The 22,953-nt window shown below is 42.8% G+C and overlaps 1 protein-coding gene and 1 long non-coding RNA gene across 2 annotated transcripts in view; one reads left to right on the plus strand and one right to left on the minus strand.

Moving 5' to 3' along the window:
• LOC148091263 (uncharacterized) overlaps window positions 1-22,953 on the minus strand; it is a 291,917-nt gene that overhangs the window by 179,228 nt on the left and 89,736 nt on the right. The window lies entirely within an intron of this gene.
• On the plus strand, window positions 1,302-7,657 carry KRT39 (keratin 39). The gene is made up of 7 exons (XM_016215058.2): window positions 1,302-1,843; window positions 2,711-2,793; window positions 3,455-3,611; window positions 4,481-4,642; window positions 4,755-4,880; window positions 5,848-6,068; window positions 7,396-7,657. Exons 1-7 carry the CDS (start codon window positions 1,376-1,378, stop codon window positions 7,655-7,657), a joined length of 1,479 nt encoding a protein of 492 aa, XP_016070544.2. The 5' UTR covers window positions 1,302-1,375.

The following is a 22,953-nucleotide window of genomic DNA, read 5'->3' on the forward strand; positions in this document are numbered from 1 at the left end:
AGTATATATTAGCATTTTATTCATGTAGATCTCGTACCTTTCTAACTAAATTTATTTCTGCACATTCTATATTTGCTGATGTTATTGTAATTTATGTTTTTTTCTTTGTATCATGTGATATGCAGAACAATGGGCCCCCAAAGATGTTCATTTCCTAATTCCAGAACCTTTGAATACGTTAGGCTACATGGCAATGGGGAAGTAAGGTTGCTAATCAGCTGACCTTCAAATAGGAAGATTATCTTAGACGATATGAGTAGGCCCAATACAATCAGAAGGGTCCTTAAATGTGGAAGAGAGAAGCAGAAGGGTCAGTGTCAGAGTGATGCATATGAGAAAGAGTCAACTGGCCATCGCAGGCTTTGAAAGTGGAAGGGGGCCATGAGCCAAGGAATGTGGGCGGCCTCTAGAAGATGGAAAAGGCAAGGAAATTATATCCTTTCCAAGGGCCTCCATAAAGAATCAGGAACTCATTAACTTTCTTAAGAAAATGCTGAATAAATATTCCTGAGAAAGAACACACATACCTTTCAACAGATCATATTTAAACACCAAATATAAACCAAGACCATCACAAATTTTTAGCTAATGTAATACCAGAAGCAACCACTGAGCACTAAAAACGTCATCAAATTCTGGCTTCGGAAAAACACGAAAGGTAACTAGCCTCTTTCTCAAGAAAATTCTTGTTAGCAAACAAACCCTATCTAGAGAGCTAAAACAGAAATCTGGCAATTACCTTTAAAGACTGACATTTTAATCCATACTCACAACAAAAATGGGAAAACGATTGGACAGAACAAAGAAAAAGAAAATGGGAAAATCAGCTGGGCAGAACAAAATAAAATACCAATTTCTAAGTTCACACCAGTAATTATTAGATATTCAGTTTCCCTTTTCTAGGGAAGAAAGGAAAAATAAATGGACTCATTCCCGTTCAAACTCAATGCCAGGCGAAGAGGTCAACAAGGACTTAATGAACTCAGTACGCTCGTACCTACTTAATAAGAGATGCTGCTAGAACTGTGACGGCAGTTCCTTTTGAAGAAATAATGTGAACCTCTGAATCCAATGACAAGTAGTAGTTGTGATGGGTAATGACTTAGTAACAGCCTAAACGCGCATTTTTATGAGGCAGGTAACTCTTCTCAGGCAAGTAGAAAGCAGACTAATGAGATGTTCCTATGGGATTTGACCTAAGCACTAGAAAGGAAAACATCCTGCCTGCTGTGACACGGCCTAGGCAAGGCTATATAAGCACTTCAAAGAGGAAAAAGCCACAAAGGGCTCAGAATTTAGACTCAGTCACAGCAGCTTGAGCATTTGATCCAGGGGAACCACAGACTTTGAAACAAACCAAAGCTGGGGACACGCTATGGATACCAAGGACTGTTCAATGACTATTTCTCCTGCAATGCCATGCCAACGCTGCTCTAGGATTACAGATTTTAGGATCCGCTCTTCTAACACCAGCTGCCAGTGTGATGGTCTTGAAGCCGACAGCTGCCAACCCACTGGCCACGTTCTGAGAACTCTCCAGTCCCAGGGCTGCCGACCCACTTCTTGCTTTTGTCCTGTGCCCATCTGCTTAATAAACAACTTCAACGCCTGTCCTTCCATGGATGGTCATGGCTGGTGTGGTGAAGGCATCAACAGTAACGAGAAAGAGACCATGCAAATCTTGAACGACCGCCTTGCTAACTACCTGGAAAAGGTGCGGATGCTTGAACGAGAGAACGCCGAACTGGAGTGTAAAATCCTGGACGAGTGTAACAAAGAGCTGCCTGTCTTATGTCCTGATTACCGGTCCTACTATGCTACCATTGAGGAACTCCAGCAGAAGGTAAGATTCTTAGCAACCTGTATAATCAAGTTTTGAATTGACATTCTCCAATATCTTTACTTCCTTCTATGCTGGAAAATACTCTGTAGAATAAGAATGTCTTGAATCTCAACAATGTCTTGAATGAAATTGCCGTCTTGACACAATATTCACAGTTGTACGTATAGATTTTCATTTTCCAGAGATACACTCTGCTATTATTTTCACCAGATAACTCAGGACCAAAATGTGTTAACAGCCCATTGCGGCTATTTGTTTAAAAAATAAATAAATAAGAAAACAGGGATACGAGAAAATGAATTTTGTTTTAATAAGTTCCTAACTGGTTTAATTTTTATCCATGTTTCCCCCCATCGCCGCTTTTTCCATTTTATGCTCACTTCATAATCTCCCAATTGTTGAAGCAGTTTCTTCCCACATCGAACCTAACTTTCCTGTTCAGAGTGATATACTGCTGCTACATGTGCTGGATTTCTTCTGTTTTATTAGTTTAACTAATATTTACTGAGCACAAGGCTGAACAAGGCACCAGACATTCTAGGCTCTGGGAACACATTGGTGAATTAAAATGTCCCTGCCCTCACGGCGTTTACATTCTAGGGAATCATGGTATGTTACGCAAATTTAAGGTGGATTTTATACTTTAAGGGTAAAACATCTACACAAGTTTTTATTAAAGTAATTTTTGCTTAACTGTTAGGAAAATAACAAAAACTCTGATTTTCCAAAGTTGCCAGACTTCCTAAGCATAGCTAGGAAAAGCCTAACTAGCCTTCCCCTGTTAATGAAATATGCACCAGCCCCTTGGTTCTTAAGGAAGGGATCTTGGTGTTTGTCTCATTTGTGTGTACAACTTCTTAATTCTAGATCTTGTGTACCAAGGCTGAGAATTCCAGACTGGTCTCACAAATTGACAACACCAAACTGGCTGCTGATGACTTGAGAGCCAAGTAAGCCCACCCAACACTGTTGTTCATGACAGAATTCACCCCGCATCTGGTGCTAAATACGCCCAGTAAGATTATCCATAAGTCTCCTAACACTTCTGTCCGTACCATGATGTCACTAGCCCAGAAGAGACCTTCAAATTCAATAAAGTATTAAGATTAATAACCACTCACGTGTATGCAGTACCTGTAGTTTCTAACATATAAACCCATCTGATTTCTGCCCAATAGTTCAGTAAAATAGGTAGGAAAAATATACTGTTACCCCATTTAAGATGAGAAAACTATGGTTTAATGGGGTTCAGTTACTTACGCAAAGGCATACAACTAGCAGTACAAGACAGGGCCCACTCCTGGACGCAAACTCTCTTAAATCCTAATCCAGTGCTCTCTGCACTTACACTGCATCTCCTCTAGGGGCAGGGGAAGGAGTATAAATTCCCTCATCTCAAAGAAAAGCAATGTAGCATCACTCTAGCAAACTAATACAGGAATACTAACTAAGTGGTGATGTTTATCAAATGATATCACCTCTAAAGAGAATAAAATCCACCAGAGAAATACAGTAGATGAGAGGCCCACAGGAAAATGCACTTAGTTCTGCTTGGCTTGATTAACACCATCTACGTTTTAATGTCTTTCACTTTGCATCTCATTTTTAAAGGTATGAAGCTGAGGTGTCCCTACGCCAGCTAGTGGAGGCAGATGCCAATGGCCTACGGCAGATCCTGAATGCACTGACCCTGGGCAAAGCTGACCTGGAGGCACGAGTCCAGTCTCTGAAGGAGGAGATCCTTTGCCTCAAAAACAACCATGAAGAGGTTAGAGAAAGCCCCAGCAAAGCCTCTAAAAATAGCATCAGTTCCTTTCAGTTGAACTTGACAAAGGGTGTCCCCTCTAGATACTCTTCTGTTTTTTTAGCCGTGATAATACCTACTATTACCACCACTGGTTCAATGTATTTCAAACCAATTGCCTGTAATACAGTATTTGAAGCCTCCATTGTCCTCTCCAGCTTTTCTAGGAGAAGGAACTAACCCAATTTTATTGTCCTCACAGGTTTCCATATTTTTGTTTTGTTTTTTTAATATGTCTTTATTGATTTCAGAGAGAGGAAGGAAGAGGGAGAGAGAAACATCAATGATGAGAATCATTGATCGGCTGCCTCCTGCATGCCCCCCCCCGGGGATCAAGCCCACAACCCGGCATGTGCCCTGACAGGGAATCAAACTTCTATCTCCTGGATCCTAGGTTGATGCTCAACCCTGACCCATGCTGGCCAGCAGCTTCCATATTTTTGTAGGCATCCCTACACAGATTCTTGCCACTACTGGTTTAAGTCAATACTGGCATAAACCCATACTGATATCATAGAGACAATGGCCTCCCATAAATTCCACCTCTATGCTGCTTCTCCCATTACCCATCCCTGGAAATATCTAAATTCTTTAAACCCCTGATCTTGCCAGTCAATTCCTTTTAATGTTGCACTTATTTGAACACATAGTCACATCTGAAATAGCCTTAAGTCATTTTATAGCGTTTGAAAAGCATCTATGAATCATGTAGTCCTTTATTGTGGGCTACAGTTCAGACGCAATTAAGCTACATTATTGCTGTTAGGCTGAAACAAGAATGCCAGGGGCTCATCTGTTCAACAAGTGACTTCACATTCTTTTTCTTTCCACAGGAAGTCAATTCTTTACAGAGCCAGCTTGGGGACAGGCTCAACATTGAAGTGACTGCTGCCCCCTCTGTTGACCTAAATCGGGTTCTACAAGAAATGAGATGTCAATATGAGTCTATCATGGAGACAAACCGCAGAGATGTGGAAGAGTGGTTCAACACGCAGGTGGGGAGGGGAGGGAAGTCAAAACCAGTGGGCTGACACTGCACTCCCAGGGGCCCTTCAGTCAAAGTTATGTTTTCCTTCCTAACATCCATGGTCCTTGACTGTGTTCCAGATGGAGGAGCTGAACCAGCAGGTGGTGACCAGCTCTCAACAGCAGCAGTGCTGCCAGAAGGACATCATCGAGCTGAGACGAACCATGAATGCCCTGAAGGTTGAACGGCAGGCCCAGCACCAAATGGTACCCAGCAAACTGACCAAGTCTAGCTCGACAGTGAGGGCGACAGTGAGGGCAACAGCCCCTGACACCTGTGTCCTGCAATGTTTCCCAAACTGCGTCCCTCAGAACAATAGCTCCTCTGTTTGTTAAAGGGTCTATGGCCAAAAAAGAGGACTCTGTGGTCAAATAAGCCTGGGGAACGCTGGATTAAACAAAGATTAAACGAGGGGCCTTCCTGCGGGCCTTTAATAAGCTGATATATACCATGAATCTCAAGGAGGGGATACATGGTATTCAGGATTCCAAAACTTATTGACTGTGGATTCCTTCTTTTTCTTTTCTTTTATATATATATATATATATATATATATATATATATATATATATATATATATATATATATATCTTTATTGATTTCAGAGAAAGGAAGGGAGAGGGAGAGAGAGATAGAAACATCAATGATGAGAGAGTCATTGATCAGCTGCCTCCTGCACGCCCCCGACTGGGGATCGAGCCCGCCTGGGCATGTGCCCTGACTGGGAATTGAACCACGATCGCCTGGATCCTAGGTCGAAGCTCACCCACTGAGCCACACCTGGCTGGGCAACTCCTTTTTTAAAGAATATCTCATGGCAATAATGATCCATGAACACACTTTGGGAAACACTAAGAGAGAATTTTGTTTTAGGCAAAGCATTTTTACAAACTACCAAATATATAAAATAATCTTCTGAGGGAGGTGATTAAAAAAGAGTCAGATAAATAGCACTTAAAGGGAGGCCAAAAAAGTGAGAGAATAAAGAGAAGTGAGCCTTAGCATAGCTGATAATTTGGGGTTTGGATTTATTTGGTGAGGATGTAATAAGAGGGCTTGAAGATTTGTTAGTACCTGTCACAAAGAAACCACTGTTGAGAATGGTACAGATCACAAGTGACCTGGGCTTAAAGGAGTCACCATTATAAATCCTGCCTTCCTCCCATGTGGTAGAGAGACTCCCAGGAATGCATCCTGGCGGAGACGGAGGCCCGCTACACAGCTCTGCTGGCCCAGATCCAGTGTCTGATCGATAACCTAGAGGCTCAGGTAGCAGAGATCCGATGTGCCCTGGAGAGGCAGAACCAAGAATATGAGATTCTGCTGGACGTCAAGTCCCGGCTGGAGTGTGAGATCGCCACATACCGCAGCCTTCTGGAGAGCTCGGACAGCAAGTACGTAAAAACACCTTTATGAAACACAGTCACTCACTCACACACACACACACATATGTATGTGCTACCACTGGTGACAGGGCCACAGGAGCATTGATCTTATCAGGGTCGGGGAGCTTTGGATTGAAGGGCCCATACACCCTTTCGAGCTGTGCTGTCTGGACCCCTACAATTGTAACCTAGACTGGCTGAGCTCAGTTTTGTTGAGTCAGTGCACCTGGTTACTTCCTCATGGATTTTTTAACTTCTTGGAGTTTTAAAAAGTACTAGGGAAAAAATGATTTCTTTCAAGATGAACATTCCCTACTGAGATGAATGTCTGAATTTTGTGAGCTCGAGCAGGACAACCCTGCGCCCTTTGGAGGAGCCTGCTCAGGCTGAAACCCCTAACCCTGCCCAGCCACTTCCCCTTGATGCCACCAGCATCATGAACATATGCGCGTTTCGGCGTATTTTTCATAGAAGTTGTAAAGCTTTCAAATGATAAGAAGCATGCCGACCCATAAGGAACTGACCTGGAGCGCTGGCTCTCTGAAGCAAGCCAGTCCAAAGGCAAGCTGGGTCACGACTGTTAAAAAGACCTCCCTCCCCCAAATAATCAGTGAACTCTGGTCTCAGCACTCTTTTAACTGGCACGTTTGTTCACGTTATACTAGCACAGCGTTAACCAAGGCTACCACCTCAAGGAGCCACGATACACCCAAGGGCCTTGAATCATCAAAGAAAGGTGATGCTTTCTAAAAAGAGTTCTTACTGCTTCTAACTCCAATTCTCTAAAGATTGTTCATTTATAAACACGCCCAGAAGGCACTTTGGAGCTTCCTGGTGAAGCACTGAGAAGGCTTCCCTAGGCGGGGTTCAGGCCACCAAGAGTACACACTGTGATTAAGTCCCTGATAAGAAAAATATCTGATTAACTTCCTTTCTTCAGATAATAAGCTCCTCGACTTGTCCCTTATCACTGTTGATCCTGTAAGTTTAGCTCTCATTATATCCATTCTACAGATGGAAAACTGAAGTCAGGAGGGTTATCTGAGGGCACCAGCTGGTAAACAGCAGAGCTGGGCTCTACCCGATCCGTGACTCCTGGCATGGTGCCCTCCCCCAGTGCCGCGGCCTTGACTGTAATGGGAGCTAACATGATACGTCTAAACCTAGGATGCTGCTTTCCCGTCCACCAACGACAGTACAGAGTGAAACGACAGTACAAGCATTTGGAAGTATTTGTTTAGAGTGACACGTGTTGAAAAATTAACCACCACCATTTTCCTCCATAGCCATTGTTGCCCTCCCACAATCACAGGTAAAATTCTGGATTTTTTCCTAGGCTTCCCTGTAACCCGTGTGCCGCTAAATGTGAGCCTTGCATTTGCACAACCAGTAAGGCCAGAGCCGTGGGATGCCCGGCCCCCGTGTGCACATTGCCCTGGGCTCCCCGCGGGATACCCGAGCCCAGCTGTGCCTGGAGAGCCCTGCCCCGACTGCTGGTTAAGATCTTCACCATCACCAAGGAGATTCAGGATGGGAAGGTCATCTCTTCTCATGAGCACGTGCAGCCATGCTTCATCCTCAGAGCTGCCAAGGTCTAACCTCCCAAGGTGATGAAAGTGACCCTGATTCATGAAAGAGAGGCCAGTACTTGCTCCTGCCAGAAAGGTTTAAGAATCCCCCAGTCCCTTCAGGTACTTAGTTTCTTTCTACTACAGTGGGTCCCCAATGACAGACTATTTTTTTTTTCTGCTCCTTTGCCAAGTCTCTGCTGCCAACGTGATAATAGTTGACATTCACTGAAAGCACGTTCCACGTTTATCTGAGGAACAAGCACTGATCTGCAAGCGCCCGGGAAGGTGACCTACATTACTGCCCACAAGTGATGGGCAGGTTTCTCTTTTGTTTATTTAGGTCTTATTTACTTACGTTCCTCCTTAGAGCCAGTCAGACGAGTTCTAGGACTGTTTTCGGCTGTGGCACATGAAGGTGAAAAGCTACAACCTTCCCTTCTTAACTCCCTGCTTGGATACAGAAAGCAGCTCATATGGGAACAGCATGAACAGAGAAAAAGGCCTTTAATATTTAGCTCCCTGAGTAGATTGTCATGAGTCTGAATTCTGCTGAACTCTGCTGGCTTAATTACTGTTTACCCATATGCACATACTTTATCTTCCCAGAGACATTTTTAAAGGTGTCCATGTTCTCCAAAACTTTGGGAAACATTAGGCTCTCCAAATATTTTCACCGAAAATCAGGAGCAGTTGTGAGGGATGAATCTAGCGCGTTCTGAAGAAATAGCATGGATCCTCTCATTAAATGTTTGCTATTTCTCTTTCTGTTCTTTAGGGAATGGGATTTGGTTCTGAGTGTTTTACAAGGGACATGTAGCTGGAACGCTCAAGACATAACCCTGCTCCTCTATCCACCCGCGATGGGAGACTATGAAAAAATAACTTAGATGCCTGCTTCAGTCTATCCGCCAGAGAGAAATGGACTTAATATTCACAAACTTTGCAAGAAAGTAATCCTGAATAATTGCTACTTGCAAGCATGAGGCGGTCCCAGAGCGAGAAGGCATCGTTTACGTCCCTGCCATTACCCAAGCCTCTTCCAGTAGGGTCACAGAATGTTTAAGTCATTCTCTACAAAAATTATTTGACATTTCCAGAGGCCTTAGTAAAGAATTCCAAATCAAGCACGGAACGTGAAGCCAAAAAGCCTGGGGTCCTGAACTTGCCGCTTCCTATCTGTGCCCCTGGGCACAACACTGTAGCCTTCATCTAGTTTAATTTCCTTGTTTGTTCAATGAGGATCATGCCTGCTTTACACGGATATTGTGAAGATCAAATGAAATTGTTTCTGTAATGCTGCTTTGTATGCTGAAAAGCACTACATCATCCTTATTTTTATATAAGCTTTATTTTTAGCCACAGCCCTAGACCTAATTGCATCATTATTAAATCAAGTTAAAATTCTTTCTCCATGAATTTAGCTATCCATTCATGATTTTGGAATTTTAATCGTGTTTGGCTTGGGGGGGGAAGGGGGAAGCAAAGAATAGAACAAGCTCCCCTTCAACCAAGCCCACAATTCCACTCAATAAAGCATTTTTGAAGTCTCAGGATGTGTATCAGGTATCAGTTGATGACTGATGCCCACATCAAAGACAAAAAAGCATTAACTCACAGCTCAGCAATCCACTTCCTCCAGACAAGCAGCAACTTACACTAAGCAACTGGAATGCAGAACTCCCAGGGTAATCTCTTTTCTGTCAATAATCTCTCTCATCGGAACGCCCAGGTTACTCCTGGTAGCAGTGAACAGCATACTATCTCAGATGGAGGGTGGAAATGTGGGAAGAGCATGGGGCTTGGACTCAGAAACCCGAGGACAGAGTCTCAACCTAGCCTGTGTGGGTGACCTTGAATATGAGACATAACAACTTAAGGCCCTGAGCCACACGGGTCAGGGTGGTGTCCTTTTTTAATACCGAATAATATTCCATTGCGTGTGTGTGTATTAATATCACATTTTTTAAAATGCAAATCTCAACATTCCACAAGGGATGGAAGTAAAGGAGCCTCTATTAATTTTAATTTTTTTAAAATGTTTACCTTTTGACCCCTTCACCCTTGTCACCCATATCACATTCTTCTCCATCCATCCATCCATCCATCCATCCATCCATCCATCCATCCATCCATCCATCCACCAGCACTTAGGTTGTTTCCACCTCTTGGCTATTGTGACTAGTGTCATGCTGAACATAGGGGTGCTAATACCTCTCTGAAAATTAAGAGTGGTATTTCAGTGGCATCTAATAGCCTTTTTCACATCAGAGCTGGAGAAAGTAGGGCCAAGAGAGAAAGGTGACTGGTCCATGACTACAGTCTGTGAGAGAGTCCGGCGCTCTTTTCTACTTCTCATTCCCACCACATCTGTAGTAGACAGAGGTGGAGTTGGGTCTGATGGAAACAACCCTGGATCCAAGGCAGTGACCTTGGGTTCTAGTTCTTAGCAGCAGCATTTGACTTCTCAGTTTCGACTATAGGTACTCACCAGGGGTCTTTTTGACCCAAAATCTTTAGTTTCTTAAGAGAAACTAAACAATCTCCAATGTTATTTACCTTATTGTGTCTAGTCTTCTACATCTGTAAATAGGAAATGACACAAGAAATAATATCCTCCAACTCTCTCCCTCTCTCTCTTTCTCTCTCTCGTGTCTTTTAAAGGCAATTAGCTGCTATCAATAAGAACTTTAAGTTCTTTAGAAGCTAAAAGCAAATGTGCCCCCCAAATGAGAAGGAGGGAGAAAGATTAAAATTCAGGAGAAAAGGACAGTGTCCCAGAAGAGACGGGAACGGTACCATCCCTGCTAGAAAGAATTTCTAGGCTCAGGCAACCAGCATCTATGACATGGTGCCATGGGTTAATATCAGTACAAGCAGGTCTGGCGTGCATCGTTTCAACACTATAATCAAGTGTCTCCCATAGGCAATGAATCCTTTGGCTATCTGGCTGACTGGAAATATCCCGTCAGTGTGTTCACGCGTGATTCACAAGCTTCATGGAACAACCCACGCACGCACCCAGTTTGGCAACATTGAAAAGGTTTATTTAATTGAATTATCATTTCAGGTTGAGCATCATATTTGGAGGGCTTTTTTTTTAGGTGATGCTTTTGAGCCACAGGCCACAACTTACATGCACATAAAAAAATATGTAGTATGCCAATGTTTCCAAATGTCCCAATTAAGGTGTCACCAGTATCAAAGTTTCTGAACATGTTCTCTTGACCCTGCTTCTCTCTTCTTCCTTTCCCATCCCTCACCCCCCAATTTCAATCTTAGTCTCTCAGTCTCTCTCCCCCCTCCCCCTTTGACTAGAACAACACAGTAATCAGTGGACATTTGGGTGGTACTTGGAGAAACCAGCTGAGGCTAAAGTTTCTCTTACTATTTCCTAGAAAGAGAGCGGGTTCAGGGCTCCCTCCCTTCTCTGTGCCCTTCAGACAACAGTGTGGTGAAGGCCTGGGGTGGGGTGGGAATGCAGGTGTAGAAGGGGTCAATGGGGGATAAGGGAGACATATATAATACTTTCAACAATAAAGATAAAAAAACTAAAATTAAAAAAAAAAAAAAAATCAAGAAGTCTTTCCTCTCAGCCAGGAACAAAGATCTCTGATATTGCACCTCCTTGTGGTGGTCCCGTGGGCCCAGCAGGTGATTAAGAGTTACCCTGGAGAGGACTGTGCTTGCCTACTTGATATCTATGGCTGTTGGAGAAGCAACATAACCCTACTGACCCAGAAGACCTAGAGAGAGACCACACTTTGGGCTGAATTTCTCCGAGCCCCTACAGTTGGTTGTAGAGAGCTGCCTATCCCCAACTTGAATGCAAGAGTAGAAAGGTCTTCTTTCTGCACCTCAATGGGGAATGAGTGTTTATCAGCTCATTTTCCACTGACCCTTAAAAAAAAAAAATAACTGTATCTGCCTTCACTGCCACTCTCCAAGAAACTGCCCCCTTCCCACCCTTGCCCACAGCAAAACGTTTGTGGTGCAGAGAGGTCTCAAAGTGGAAAGCAAGTAACATTTACAACCCAATTAAAGGACTCTATACCTTGAGGGAGAGAAGACCGAGGATGAAAATGCAGAACAAGTGGCCTCTACTAAAGCATTAGAAAGGGCCAGAAGAGAACATGGGCCATCTCTAGTCAAGAGGCAAAACCACATGCTGATTAAGAACAGATATCTGAAGCTAGGCCAGCTGGGCCTGATTCCCGGCCCTGCCACCTCTTGGTGGGGACATTAATAGCATCTACTTCATAAGGTCAAGATGATGACATTAATTAATGCATGCAAAGCTCTTAGAGCAGGCCTGGCACCCAGTAACATTGCAAGTATGATTTCATAGTGCTGCTTTCAGAGGCTCACTTTCCATTGGCAAAACAATCATACTCGAGCTAACAAAGTATTTCATTTGAGGTGACAATGGCCAAAATCACACTAAGCCATCCTGATAAGGATAGAACATTTCTTTTTTTAAAATATGTTTTTATTGATTTTAGAGAGGCAGGGAAGGAGAGGGATAGAGAGATAGGAACACTGATCAGAAATATTGATCGGCTGCCTCTTGCATGACCCCCACCGGGGATCGAGCCCGCAACTCGGGCATGTGCCCTGACCAGGAATGGACCCAGTGACCTCTTGGTTCATGGGTCAACACTCAACCACTGTGCCACCCTGGCCAGGCGATAGAACATTTCTTTTTTATTTTATTGCTTATTTTTAATACAAAATTGTATATACTTCAGGCATTTTTGATACACATATACATAGTGAAATGATTACGACATGTAGGTCCAACTCTTCTGTTTTCCAGAATGTTATGAAACTCAGTTGGAAAAGACCTCCCCATAATATATCAACCTTCACGCTCTTTAGCACCCAACGAGATGAAGATGGTCCAGGGGGAGGAGTGAGAACAATTTGAAGCCGGCCCTCTAAATAGGATCACTTTTTTGGAGAACAAAAAATGACAGAGCAGTTCAGATAGGACTGGTGGCCCTTCTTCTAGTGCAATACCTGTTGCCCTTGTCTCTCGTGGCCCCAGTGTTCCCTGCAGTCAGGGGATGGGCTCAGTAGGGAAAGGAGCAAGAAGGCTCTCGCAGAACTCTCAGAGTCAATGTGGTACAGCCAACACATAACCAGAGTCATTAGCGATGTGCCCAAACCACGGTACCGGCTAGGGCCAGCAAGTAGAAAAGATGCTTCTCCTATTCAATTAAAAATCGACTGACCACAATGCCTCAGACACTATGTTAAGTGCTTTACATGACATGCCTCACTCAATCCTCACAACAACCCTCTAATACTATTATTATTATTCCCACTTTACTACTTAGTGAATCAAAGTTTACAAAAGTCAACTAACTTGCTCAGGGTCACACAGTTAGTAAATGGTCAAGTTGAAATGTGAACAAATGCATGTCTTCTGTATTCCAAATGTCCTGGTCTTAGTCACTTAAGTTTTACAATATAACATCTGTAGCCCAATCAAAGGCACAGATAGTTAAAGAAATAATTTTTTGTCATGGAGTTCAGGAGAAAGTGAGCCCTAAAAGCAACTAGACAGTGTTTCTATCCAGCCCAATGCAGGAAGCAGGGACGCTGAGCACAATCACATCAGCACAGTTGGGCAGTTCCTCAGGCCGCATTCTCCCCTGGTTCCTTTTTTTTTTTTTAAATATATCTTTATTGATTTCAGAGAGAGAAAAGGAGAGGGAGAGAGAGAGAGAAACATCAATGATAAGAGAGTCATTGATTGGCTGCCTCCTGCACGCCCCCAACTGGGGATCGAGCCCACAACCCGGACATGTGCCCTGACCAGGAATCAAACCATCATCTCCTGGAACCTAGGTCGATGCTCAACCAATGAGCCACGCCGGCAGGGCTCCCCCAGTTCTATTTTTGCCAAACAACCTTCTTATCATAACTTGGCTTCTCTAATACTCAGATATGACAAAGAAAGTGCTCCAATTTGCATATGGGAACTTTATGGTTGCGGAATGGATCATCTCTCAATGTTAAATCAGTAAGTTTGCATTCTGGCTCATTCATCTAACACTTAAGAGTTAACTAAGTTACAGAGAGTAGGCTCCTGAGAATTCCTTTGATTTGGGTGCTTGAATAACAGTGATGCTTCTGAACCCACCAGCCTAAGAACAGACAGGGACACTGTGACTGTGCAGAGGAGGGTCACCCTGGGAAACTCTGCCTTGGAGACCAGACAGTCTGACTAAATGTCATCTCCATTTCATCTCATTCTACCACAGCAGTTAGCTTGTTGGGTTTATGTCAAGTTTACTGTTTGGAGACTGGCATGGAATGGCCCGGCTCCACTAGACATATAACCAAGAGGTCTTGATTATCAGGGAAGCATCAGGGAAATGTAGCTCTCATTTCTAATCCTCTTCATAATCTTGGTGAGCACAGGGTGGAAACAATAGTGGCCGGATATCCATGTTTCCAGCAGGCAATTTGTGGGTTCATCAGCAATCATGGGTTGCTGAAGCTGTGGGGGGCTTTCTGGTTTTGATTTCTCATAAGATTAACATACTACAAACTGTTGGGGGGTAGTAATCAGAAGTAAAATCATCTGTATTTGGTTTACATAGTAAAAAGTAGAAGATGCTATGTCTGTGAATTCAGGAGGAAGCAGACAAAATAAGAAAAGAGGAAGAAAGAAAATAGGTATGCTCTTGTGGTCACAGAGTGAGATAAGCCAAGAGGTCATTTGGAGGTCACCCAGACAGAGCAGAATCTAGTTCAGTGAGACTAGACTGCAGGGATCATGTACACTGTCCCAGTGACAGCACCATCTCTTCATACTAACTATATGAAGCCCATATAGTAAACAGCAATTAGTGATGGAGAAACCCTTGGTTCAGATAGCTCTACCTGAGAGGAAGGTCCATAGAGGAGTTCAAGAGCTGTGGACAGATGATATCAGGAGGGAGATAGGCTTGGGTCATAAATAAAAGACAAATATTCACATCTGCCCTAACTATGGTAACCATTTGCCCTAGATTTTCAGGAAAAGCTTTGATTTTATGTAATTTTTACTTTTTAATAAAAATCACTTGTAAAATGTTTAATTAAATGTGATTTAAATTCTACAATTGTGCAAGGTATATTATATAAATTAATTTGCAAATAAAAAATCTGCTTATAATTTGACTAATGTAGGGTTTACAAAATATAGACACTATACCCTTTTTGCTGTTATGCTAATCATTATAAATTCATATTAAATCCATATAAATTATTTTTAAGTGACATGGAAAAGTTTTCTGTTCACCATAATTTAGCCTACAGCAAAAAAAAAACTAAAAAAAAAATCAATCACTAGAGTTCCTATTTTGTCACACACATACACTTGCTATATTAATTTTCTATTTCCACTGTAACAAATTACTATAACTTTGGTGTCTCAAAACAACACAAATGTATTATCTTACAGTTCTCTATTTCAGAAGTCTGACACGAGTCTCGCTGGGCTAAAATCAAGGTGTCAGTAGGGCTGAATTCCTAGCGGACAATCTGTTTCCTTTTCTTTCCCAGCTTCTGGGGGCTGGTCGCACTTCTTGGCTTATGTCCCCCTTCCATCTTCAAAATCAGCAATCTATCACTCTGAACTCTGCCTTCATCCATCTCCCTCCCTGATGCTGACTGAATCTTCTGCCTTTGCCACTTTTAAAGACGCTCGTGATCATATTGGGCCCACATAAATAATTCAAGCTCCTCTCCCAATTCTAACGGCAGCTTATTAGCAACCTTAGTTCTCTCTGAAAACTTGATTCTCCTTTGCCATGTAACATACATATTCACAGGTGCTGGGTATGAGGAGATGGGCATCTTTGGGGGGCCATTATTCTGCCTATCACACATGCCTACAATTAAACCAAAAGGGGGGTGACAGGAGAGAGAGAGGTCATGTATTATCTCCATAAAACACCAAGACCAACATTGGAGATTCATGCATACATAGCCAAGTCATGAGTATTTAAATCCACCAACCAATCAAGTTTCCATGTTGTACTTCAAGCCTCAGGGAACACAACTGATGTAAAGATAGTATATATTAAGGCTTACACCTTGACTAATAGTTTGAGGATGTAAACATACTTCATAACCTTCTGGTGGCCATCTTTTTACAGCAACAATAACAACAATTAACATTTACTGAGTACTTTCAAAGTGCCAGACAGAGTGTTCAGTGCTCTCTAGGTGCATTTCCTGCACAACTGCTCATTTTACCAAGGCAAAACCCAGGGCACAAGACATTCACAACTGACCAGAGTTGCATGGATAGCTAGTGTCAGAGCCACGATTCACAGCCAGGACTGTGTGACTTGAGACCCTGCACTTTAACTATCATGCAAAACTGCCTCTTCCTTTTTTAACCAATATACATTTTGCAAGAATTTATTCACTAATTGAGAGAGAGCAATAAACAGAAAAACTGGTAAAAAGAACATCACACACAAATATAGGAAGAAGCAACCTAGAAGTAAATCTGCGAAGATACTGTAAATGCACATTAAGTCACCATAAACCCATGGATAAAATATGAAGCCAAGTTATGTAGGGCTGGGTCCCATGGCATCTCTGCTATTGACTCAGTGGAAGACCTTAGGCAAGTCTTCCTCCTTTCACTACTTTAATTCTTTCATCTATAAACAGAGTCCATCATAGTAGTTACTTGTCCATAAAACAAGTTAAGAGCCTTGAACAAAAAATTACTTTAGCAAAATATATGATTACTCTACTTCCTGTCTAAATGCATACTCATTAGAATATGTATCAAACATGTACAGTTTACGACAGCATAACAAACAGTGTGTTTATGACATAATCCTGTGCAGACTAGACAAATGTGACATATACATACTACAGGTGCCATAAAAAAAAAGTAAATTTCATTTTATTATGACGTCTTATTTTCCTTGGCAGAAAACAAATGCTGTGCTATTCCTCTAATATTCCTGAATATTTCACTAAATCATTCTTCTACAAAAAATAATAAATAAACCTCCATCGTCTCTCATGTGGACAGGTGCAATAACCCCCCCTGCTGATCCCCGCCTGTTGACTCTTTCTCTCACGCTTTCTCCACAAGGCAGCCAGGGTTATCTTTTTAAAACAGAAATATGATCATGGCACAGCAATCCTCTGCTGAAAACCTTTCTGTGGTCTTCCATGGCTCTTATGCTGAAGATCAAAATCCTCAGCAGAGTTGAGAAAGCCCGGAACGTCTCAGCACCTAAGTGCATCACCAGCTTCATCTCATCCCGCCTTCCCCGTTGCTCTCTATGCTCCAGTCACCTAGATTAGGTATTCATCAAATATTTAAACAAAATGAATGAGTGAATGAATGAATGAATGAATGAATGAATGAATGAATGAATGAATGAAAAGGTGAGTTATACATTAAGTTGGGGTTTTTTAAAATAGGAAGCAATATTTTGGTGAACCAAGCAAATAAATGGTTGAATTTCGGGCACCAACAACTGTCAAGTGGGGAAGACTCCTGGAGTACAAGAACTTTCCCATTCACTGACCCAGATACTACATGAACCAGACTGGGCTAAAGATTAAACCCCCCAGGACAAGATTTCAGCAAATTGCATGAGATGTCTCAGCAAACCAAAACCAGTTACTCAAAATGTCTCCTTAAATGGCAAAAGAAAGCAACGCCCAGTGAGCACTGAAGCTGTTAATTCAAGGATTACCAATGACAACAACCCTCGCATAAAGGGTTTATTTGATTAGCTGTCCTGTTCTTCGGATTAAGATGATAATAGGGAGGGAAAAAGAGTGAAATCATTTCGGTCTGGCACTAGCACTCCCCACCCACTCATGGGGATCAGTTTTTCTTCTGTAGCTTCAAAACGAACAAAATCACCCCAACAGGCCTGGTGCTGTGCCAAAGGGAGCACTGATGGACTTAAAGCATCTCCCTAGAGCAAGCCCTGGGAACTCCTTTCAAAGATGTTATCTGGCTGGAACATCAACCTTCTCAAAAAGCTTTCCTGTCAGAGGGAAAAAGAAACAGGGAAAAGGGAGGAGATGAGGCTCCTTGTTTTGAAGGTGACAGTGATAAACGAGGTTCAACTCCCAGTTTCATGGGATAGGCTGGCCCATTCTCTCCCAGCTTCACACGAAAGTATTGAATGACAAATATGTCACTCAAACGATGATGACCTCATCACCACAAGGTGGAAAGATCCTGAAAACGAGGCTTTCTCTCTTGGTGCAAATGCTAAGTTGCCGTGCCTGCCTGAGAACTGGCAACCGAATTCAAAGAATAAATAGGTAAAGTTCAGTGGCTGCTCCTAAGCACCCCAGAGCAGACCCTCACCTAGCAGGCTGTGTCATTTGGGAGAGTACTGAATCTGCAAAAACATGAAAAATAGAACGAAATCCTATCTCTACAGACGGAAGGATCCCTGAAGGCAGGCACTGTGCCTTATTAATCTCTCTGACCACAGAATCAGAGCACCACCAAAGTAAACTCTCAACAAAATACATAATTGAGTGAATTAAATTAGAGGATTTTAACCCTAATTATTTGTGGCTATGGACTTTAGCCGACAATAAAATCAGAGACAAAATGCATAGTTTGCGGATGGGAGACAAAGGCAATAGAAACATTTGAGACATTTAGCCGGCCATTTGTCAATGGGCAGGTGCATGGATGGACATCCCACAACTGTGAAACGTTCAGTGAACCTATAGCATCGTCTCTGCGGCTTTGAGACAAATAACAGAGAGAATCAGAATGACAATGTAATGCAGTCCTGCTGCCAGTCCCAGCTCTGCGTCACCTGCCCGTGGGTCTGTGTAAAATTGTGGGGATGAGACAGATGATAAATATGGTTCATGTCCAAATCTAATATTATGTTCCTATAAAATACGAAAATCCTAGGCATTCTATTGGTAACTAGAGGCCAACAGAGAAAAGGAGCCTTTGAAGTTTTACACCAGTGGATCCTAGCTTTTCCAATGTATACACTCCTTCGAAGGGTTAATGAAAGCTGTGAGTTCCCCTTAGAAGAGTAAACATATAAACATGCAGAGAAAACTCTACATACAGTTTTAGAGATTTTACCACCTTCCTGATGTCTATCCACTGAATTCCCAGTTAAAAAACCTCAGCACTGTCTTGGTTTGTTCAGCTGGGAGATTTTCACAGTGGTTACAGAAGCTGCAAGAGCTTAAGCATCAAAGGTCAAGTAAGGTGGGTACAGGAAATGTCACAGCATGAACATCAAGAAGTACTGTACACGACACTCCCTCTGAAGCAGCCTTGCCAAAAATGGCAAACCCGGATCTAAGAAAGCCTTCAGATCTACCTTTCAAGAAATACGGGGTCAGAGGAATATTTTTAAAACACCATGAGGATTCGATCCAGAATTTGGGAAATTCTACAGGATTTTCGTTTCCTTTCCCGCCCCTCTTTTGGATTCGGCTGCCTAGGGCCTCTTCACTTTTCACAGCACTTGCCCACAACCGTCTTTCTCTCTCATCTCATTTCTATCTCACTTAGATTTTTCCTCACCACAATCCACTATGCTTTATACTCCTCCCAAGACCAAAGTTAATGACAGTTCTGGAGGGCCCGCCACGGCCCTGTGTGAACTGGCAGTATTGAGGGATTGAACACAAGCCAGCCACAGCCCGGGCCTTTCAGCTTCCTCCGAGCTAAGCACCGGGATAACATTACCCGATGTGCAGTATGTGTAGCAAATACATCTTTCGCTTTTAGTATGTCCTAGATTGCTCAGAAATAAGCTGATGCGGGTTAGGTGCTTAATAAACATTTACCAACTTGGACGTCTGTCAATACAGATCTTACTCAAGTGAAATCTACTTTCTCTTTCTTTATTCCGACGTAGCCTCTTCTTCAGATTCCCCAACTCTTCTCTTAAGGCCCCCATGCTCTGTCTACTTACCAGGCTCTACCTCTGCATCTTATCCAATTCTTAACTGCTCTTAAAAATCAGGTCAACATCACTGTTCCTGTCTGACTTCTTTCACTTAGCACGATATTCTCAAGACCCAGCCATCTCACAAATGGCCGCATCCCGCCTTTTCTGTGGCTGAGTGGTGTTCCGCTGCATATCTGTACCGCGCCCTCTTTATCCACTCATCAAGGACCATACGATTTCACTCACATGTGGGATATAAAACAGGAGGCAACAAATGAGCAAATAAGACAAACAGAAACTCACAGCCACAGACAACAGTATGGTGGTTCCCAGAGGGAAGGAGGGGGGACGGAGGGTAGTAAAGGGTAAAGGGGGTCAAATATATGCTGACAGAAGGAGCTTAAGTTTGGGTGGTGAACACACAATGTAATAAAGAGATGATGTATTAGAGAGTTATATAGTGGAAACCTATACAATCTTATTAACAGATGTCCCCCCAATAAATTTAATAAAATTTTAAAAAATAAGATTAAGAAGGGTTTCTAACACAGTTGTCCTATTACCTACCCTTAGAGAGAACTTCCTTCTGTGATTTTTTTTAAAGTTAAAGTATCTTTTTTGTTCTTTATTTTATTTTATTTCCATCACCATTTATCCCTCCTATACCCTCTTCCACCTCCCCCCACCCACTCCCCCAGCAATCACCACACTGTTGTGGGTGTCCATGAGTTCTTTCTCTATTTTTTTCTTTTTTGCTCAATCCCTCCACACACACAGCCCCCAGCATCCCCGCACCAGAGCTGTCTGCCTGCTCTCTATCTATGTGAGTCTGTCTCTATTTTGCTTGTTAGTTCAGTTTGCTCATTAAATTCCACATCTGAGTGAAATCATGTGGTACTTGTCTTTCTCGGACTGGCTTATTTCACTTAGCATAATGTTCTCCAAGCCCATCCATGAGGACATATAGATGGCCAATAGATATATGAAAAGATGCTCAATGTCACTAATCATCAGAGAGATGCAAATTAAAACCACAATGAGGTATCACCTCACACCTGTCAGAATGGGTACCATCAATAAATCAACAAGTGCTGGGGAGGGTGTGGAGAAAAAGGAACCCTAGGGCACTGCTGGTGGGAATGCAGACTGGTGCAGCCACTGTGGAAAGCAGTTTGAAGTTACCTCAAAAAATTAAAAAAAAAACTGCCTTATGACCCAGCAATTCCACTTCTGGGAATTTATCCAAAGAAACCAAAACACTAATTCGAAAGACTATATGCACCCTATGTTCACTGCAGCATTACTTACAGTATCCAAGATTTGGAAGCAGCCCAAGTGTCCATCAGTGGACGAGTGGATAAAATAGCTGTGGTACATTTACACAATGGAATGCGACTTGGCCACAGAAAGGAAGAAAATTTTACCTTTGCGACAGCATGGATAGACCTTCTGTGATCTTAAAAGTCTTTTTAGCTATGAGTGTTTCTCATTATTTTTCCTTGTATGTCAGTTAATAAATACGAATACGATTTGGAAGCAACTTTAAGTTGACTTGCCTTCTCTCCTAGTCTGAAATACTATATTGAATACTTCTTAACTTCAACCATCTATTGGCCCTCTTTTCCTGGAAAAATCAAAATATGAGAAAATTTCATTGTTATCTGGCTACAGTTTGATAAACTCAGGCACTTATAAAATGTCTGACCTGGTGTCACTACAGAAGCTGTGTTTTACTTCTATAAATGTCTAATCTTTTTATGTAACCCTCCAAATCATAGGGTAATGACATAGCAATTTTGCCTGAACACCTACTACTCATTGGATCTGCAATGTCATGCACAGTAAAAATCTATTTGGGATTGTTTGGGCCATTCTCCCTTCACTGTAAAGAAGTGGGTGCTTAGGAGCACTTCGGTGATGGAACGACTGTCTTTAAACGGTGCAAACAAAATGTGCTCCCAGTTAATGACAGCTAATGTTGACAGGGCTCCCTTCTGGTCCCTGATATACCTACAGGCCAACCCCATTCATTCAATCCCCAACCAACCTCTCCTGCAAAATATCCATTCCCTTTTCATGACAGCATCTCCGTTTACCAGCAAGATGAACCGAAGGCGAAACAAGAGTGCAGCCTGGCCCTTGCACATCCTACAGAGGGATGTTCACATTTGTGAGGCTGGGTCAATGTGAACACAACCCAATCCTCTCCTGGGTCAGGAACCATCCAGGTCCTCAGAACCCTGCTCACCACCACACATCCAAATAAGTCTCTGTTTCTCTCATTTGCTCTTTTTATCTTGTCTCCCTTTTTTTCCCTCCTGTTCACAGATGTGAGTGACTGTGAAACACTTTAAAAGGGCACCACTCCCTCCAAGCATCCCAACGCTTCCTTTAGTCTTGGCCAAGTTTTCCCATCTTGCACATGTAAGATGAGGAAAGTCCAGAGGACTTGAGCAAGGTTTTGTTGCCAAGGCGGACAAGCAGCACTGGGTGGTGCTTTAGTGATATTATTTGCATTTAGGAGTGATTTTGCCTTCGTGGTTGGCTAGTTCACCCCTGGGAAAGGCTTCTTCTACAATCTTGTTTTACAGCTCACATTCCTTAAAAGGGCAGGAGGTGATGGTGTTGGAGAACCGGAGTACAAATCATGGCTCTGTGGAGGGAGAGGGAAGAGAGGTGGAGGAGGGTATAGATGGACAGAGACTTGGCTCCGGGTGGTAAACACACAATACAGTGTACAGATGATGAGTTGTAGAATTGTGCACCTGAAACCTGGATAATTTTGTTAACCAGTGTCACCCCAATAAATTCAATGAAAAGGGAAAAATCATGACTCTAAAAAGTTTACTATTGAGTTAACACACATTTATGAAATGCCTATGAGAAGCCCAACTTTGGTGCCTGAGAGATGGGAAACATAATCCCTGCTGCTCTCAAGAAGCCCACAGTCCGAGAGGAATGTAACAAATGCAGTACAATGCGGTCAGTGAGTAATATTGGAGATCTTGCTCCCCGGAACATGTTGTCAGTTTGGCTCACATAAACTCTTATAAAAAATTTTAATATGGTGAATGGAAGATCAGGGATGGACTCAGATCCAGCGGTCGCTGGGTCCAGCCCGGGAGCTCCCAGCTTCCTTGGTGGAATGGGGATACCAGGCAGCCTGCCTCTCTGGAGGATCTTGGGATCCAGAAGAGGTAGTTTCCTCATGGAAGAGGCACCCAACTCATGCGGGAAAATTCAGGAAATGACTGTTGAAGGAAGTCACCTTTGAACTACATCTTGAAGGCAGGGGAGCAGGCATGGGTGGCGCAGGCAGCGACTTTCCAAGCAGTGGAAACAGCACAGACTAAGGCCGTGAGGCCTACAAATTTGCACATTGAATTACACTGCACGTGC

The sequence above is a fragment of the Miniopterus natalensis genome, chromosome 17 (genome assembly GCF_054644295.1).
Source record: "Miniopterus natalensis isolate mMinNat1 chromosome 17, mMinNat1.hap1, whole genome shotgun sequence".
Classification (NCBI taxonomy): domain Eukaryota; kingdom Metazoa; phylum Chordata; class Mammalia; order Chiroptera; family Miniopteridae; genus Miniopterus; species Miniopterus natalensis.